Source organism: Notolabrus celidotus, chromosome 17, assembly GCF_009762535.1.
Source record: "Notolabrus celidotus isolate fNotCel1 chromosome 17, fNotCel1.pri, whole genome shotgun sequence".
Classification (NCBI taxonomy): Eukaryota; Metazoa; Chordata; class Actinopteri; order Labriformes; family Labridae; genus Notolabrus; species Notolabrus celidotus.
The window spans coordinates 566,032-570,485 of NC_048288.1; the positions used below are offsets into that span (position 1 = coordinate 566,032).

Below are 4,454 nucleotides of genomic sequence, written 5' to 3' on the forward strand. Positions count from 1 at the left end.
TGAAACAATGCTTTTTAACAACCTTATGACTGCAAGCTGATTGGCCGACGTCTACCTCTTGATGGTCAGGTGAACTAACATGTGGCAGAGAAGAACGAAATCACAAGAAATGAGCTACTCTGGAAAAATGGACATACATTCACAGGTTCATCCTTCACAGGTCAAAAACAGAAGAACATTACTATGATACAACAGACACAAGGTAGGTAGACAGCCAGCCACAACCGGATGCTCGTAGAGGGATGCATTACGGCAGGGGTTCCCAAACTTTTCAGCCCACAACCCACAAATATAGGTGCCAAAGACTTGCGACCCCTACTGTCCCTCAGAGTGATTTAATGTGGCTTCATTTAGCTGGTCTGCAGAAAATGACCCTACCTATATGAGCATGTGTCTGTGTTTCCTGTGAGTTATGAATGAATCAGAATCAGAATCAGCTTTATTGGCCAGGTATGCTTGAAAACACAAATAATTTGTCTCTACATTTTCTATTTTCAAGGTTTTACTTCAAGGTTAGCTACTATTTTTTACTTTAATGGGTAAAATGTACTATCTTTAGAGAACTTTAAAAAAAAAAAAATTTATGGAAGTCATCTCACGACCCCCAATTTGTGTCTCGCGACCCCCCAGGGGGTCCCGACCCACACATTGAGAACCCCTGCTGTAGATTATATTGTCAACCAGCTCATTAGCATTATTATCCAGTTCATGCAGAGCTGGTTCCTTAAGAGACACAGGGAGGGTGGGGGGTAGTGGACTTAGTCACATTGCTGTTTTTCTCTTCCTTTCATAAAAATAATATTTGTGTTTGCTCCTGAGCACGTGGACGGTCTCATTTCACTTCCACCTCCTCTACTGTAAACTGAGTTCAACAGTCTATGGGATGAACTCACTGACCCACACCAGAGAGCATTACACACTCCACACACTGAGTGGCGGTGTGAGCAGCAGAGTGTGAGTGTGTGTGTTTCTATATGTGCGAGTTAGACTGTGCGTAAAGTCAGTGAAGCTGTGAGGATGTAGTTCAGTGGACAGCAGGCTTGATACAGTGCGTGGAAGTGACACGCGCACAATGCCTTCTCCGATACCCGTGACCCGTCTACTGCCGAAAGACTTCTACCTCTCTCTAGATATCGGGATCTGCAGCAGTCCACTCAGCAAACACTCCCACGGGTCCACATTACAAGTCCCCGCTCAGCGGCTCCACGGAGCAACCACTACCCGGCTCTGGTCCTCCGTGATTCACTGGAAGGAGCTGCGCTCTGAGCAGCCTGTAGGAGCCGGAGGGTTCGGCTCTGTGTACAGCGCGGAGTACCTCGGACAGACTGTGGCCCTGAAGAAGGTGAAGAAGTGCACGAAGAACAAGCTGGCGTCCCGGCAGAGCTTCTGGGCCGAGCTGAACGCAGCACACCTGCGTCACAGAAACATCGTGCGCGTCATCGCTGCGACCACCTGCGTACCTGAGGGCTTCGGAGACGACAGCAGCATTGGGACGGTGCTGATGGAGTTTGTGGGGAGGAAAAACCTCGAACAGATTATTTATGGATGTCCTGAGCCGCTGGAACCGGACCGGTGGCTCAGGTACTCCGTGGACATTGTGCACGGCCTGCGGTTCCTTCACTCTCACAGAGTCGCGCACCTGGACATTAAACCAGCCAACATCTTAGTCTCTGACGAAGACGTCTGCAAGATAGCAGATTTCGGATGCTCTTTGAAACTGGAGCGAGGATGTGAAGTCAGTTCCATCAGCCCCCATCTGAGCCACATAGGCGGTACGTACACACACCGAGCCCCGGAGCTGCTGAGGGGAGAGGGGGTGTCTCTGAAAGCAGATATCTTCTCTTTCGGGATCACTCTGTGGCAGATGATGACCAGAGAGCCGCCCTACACCGGGGAGAGGCAGCACGTGCTCTACGCGGTGGTGGCGCAGGACCTGAGGCCGTCTGTTCACTCCCACCCGGTGTTTGGGTCAGAGCTGGGGGGGCGGTGTGAGGCTCTCCTGAGCCGGTGCTGGAGCGCAGATGACAGCCAGAGACCCACTGCTCAGGAGCTGCTGCCTCTCATGGAGCAGCTGACTCTATCTGACATGTCCCAGTAATGAAACCATGTTTGGACCATCTCAGTAGACCAAAGTGTCTCCTGCTGTCAGCTCGAATCAGCTGTTTGATGCAGGGTTCATCAGGATCCTGTTTGCTCCTCGGAATGATAAACCCACGACAGATCAGTGATTGTGGTCGGATGTTTGGACACGGTTTTAAAGTCCTCGCTCAGCCTGATGGATGCACTGAAGTTTAAAACAGTCTGAAATAAACGCACCTGTTGCCTGTTTGTATTGAAGTGCCTCTTTAAAGAGGCTACATGTTTTTAAGCAGAGTGAAGGAGTCTCTTTGTTTCACTAAAGCATGCTTCATCCTCTCAGAAGTCTTCCAAAAGTTTTTAAATATAAGAAAACAGTTTTTATGTCGACTCCCAGAGTTCACTCTGAGAGTTCGGACTTTGTTCCAAACGTGTTCTTTGACTGAATGACATGTTTTGTGTTCGTTTTAATTGTCTGAGATTTAAGTGTGACGGATATTCATTAAAATATGTTTTTATTTAAGATGTGTTTTGCTGGTCCTCACTTCATGTTGACAGTAATTCATAAAGAAAGAGCAGCACATGATAAACATGCATTTTACTCACAGTTAAAGTCGGTTTTCCTCCCACACTGGAAAAAAATGCCCCTCCAAAAACAAGAAAAAAACCTGGCAAAATTGAAAACACAAAAACATTTTTTTATACTCGTCTGCCCTCCAAAATGTTGTTTTTTTCAGTTATCCCCTTCTGTAAGAGAAACACCTCAAAACATTTCTCTGACTGCTGCAGTCCACATGTCCTCATGTCCTCAGACAAGAACCCCAAATTACTGATAAATTATTATCTCACCCCTTCCCCCCAACCCCCTCATCACTTACTTTAACTCTCCCTGTCCCGTTAAAGTTACTAACCATAGACCTTTCTGGAGTCCCTGAGCTCCCTTGTCTCGTAGGTTTCTCTGAGCTGCCGTAGACGTCCTCCTGCTGTGGACTCCCGTGCTGGACTCCAGCGGCAACAGCTTCTACTACTCGTCTCATCACGATCACCGCTCCCTCTCTCTCTTAATCTCCTCTATCCCTCTTTCCAGACCCAACTCAGTCTCAGCAGATGTCTGTCTAACATGAGTCTGGTTCTGCTCGAGGTTTCTGCCTGTTAAAGGAAGTTTGTCCTCTCTGCTGTAACTAGCTAAATACTGTGAGGTGCAATGCTCATGGTGGATTAAGGTGGGGTCAGACTGAGTCTTATCCTGTCTTGGTGTTGGGTCTCTGTTCATAATTTGACATAGAGTGGTCTAGACCTGCTCTGTTTGTAAAAGAGTCTTGAGATAACGTTGGTTGTGATTTTGAGCTATACAAATAAAGATTGATTGATAGAGTACTGTGGTTCCATGATGTTGGGGGACCCACAAGAGATGGACTGAGAAAGTGTGTGGGTCTAAAATGATACTGAACATTAAAACTCCACTCAAGGGTCAAAGGATTAAGGTGGGGTCAGACTGAGATTTCTGCACTAATACATTTCATGTCAACTTCTTCATTTGAGATATATTCACCTTCATTTGAGTTGTATTATAGCAGCACTTCTCTAGGTTTAAGACCATCTTGTACTTGAAATAAGATGACAAAGTTTAATTTGAGCATTTTGAGATATAATGTCTTCTCATAGTGAGCTGGATATACTAATATTCAGTCATGTTGTTTTTTAGGATAAGCCAGCTATGCTCTAAAGGAGGTGTTTCATTGTGTGCATGTAGTTTGAGGATGGATATTTTGATCTGATTTAGAAGAAACAGTGTCTGAAAACTGAAACCCACCCTTAAAAAAAACAACCTTTCTTTCTTTCTTTCTTTCTTTTATCAATGGAGCTGTTTCCTGATAGATTCTCAAATAAAATGCATTTCCTTAAATCAAAAAGGGTTTGTCTTAAATCAAGATTATCCATCTTCTACAAATAAGACCTCAGCTTGAAAAATGTCTGAAATGTTAAATAAATCTTGTTTCTTCTAAATTAAAACTCAAAACAAGATCATTTCAAGATTGTTTGACTAAAGAAGATATTTAAGATGTCTTAAAACAAGTCCCTCCATCTTGCTCAAATGTTACTTGTTAAGTTAATTTATCCTAAATCAAGTGGGAGAAGACATTTTGACTAAAAATGAGACAGTTTCACTTGGTAAGATTTTGAGTTTTTTCAGTGCAAGCATTCGTTTCATAATGAAGGGTCAGGACCATTCTTAAACCTTTCTCCTGATGTTAGTATTCTGCAGAGGATAACTGAACGTGTCGTTAAATAATGCAGAGAGCTCTTCATGCTGCACCGGACCTCACATGAAATCCACCTCTCACACCTTTCATGCAAACAAACCGCTTCACAACATA

At 44.7% G+C, this 4,454-nt stretch overlaps 1 protein-coding gene across 1 annotated transcript; it reads left to right on the top strand.

Moving 5' to 3' along the window:
• Positions 1 to 975: 975 nt before the first annotated feature.
• mos (v-mos Moloney murine sarcoma viral oncogene homolog) lies at positions 976 to 2,599 on the top strand. Its single transcript, XM_034706521.1, has one exon. The coding sequence runs from the start codon at positions 1,073 to 1,075 to the stop codon at positions 2,096 to 2,098; it is 1,026 nt and encodes a 341-aa protein (XP_034562412.1). The 5' UTR covers positions 976 to 1,072; the 3' UTR covers positions 2,099 to 2,599.
• The last annotated feature ends 1,855 nt before the right edge of the window (positions 2,600 to 4,454 follow it).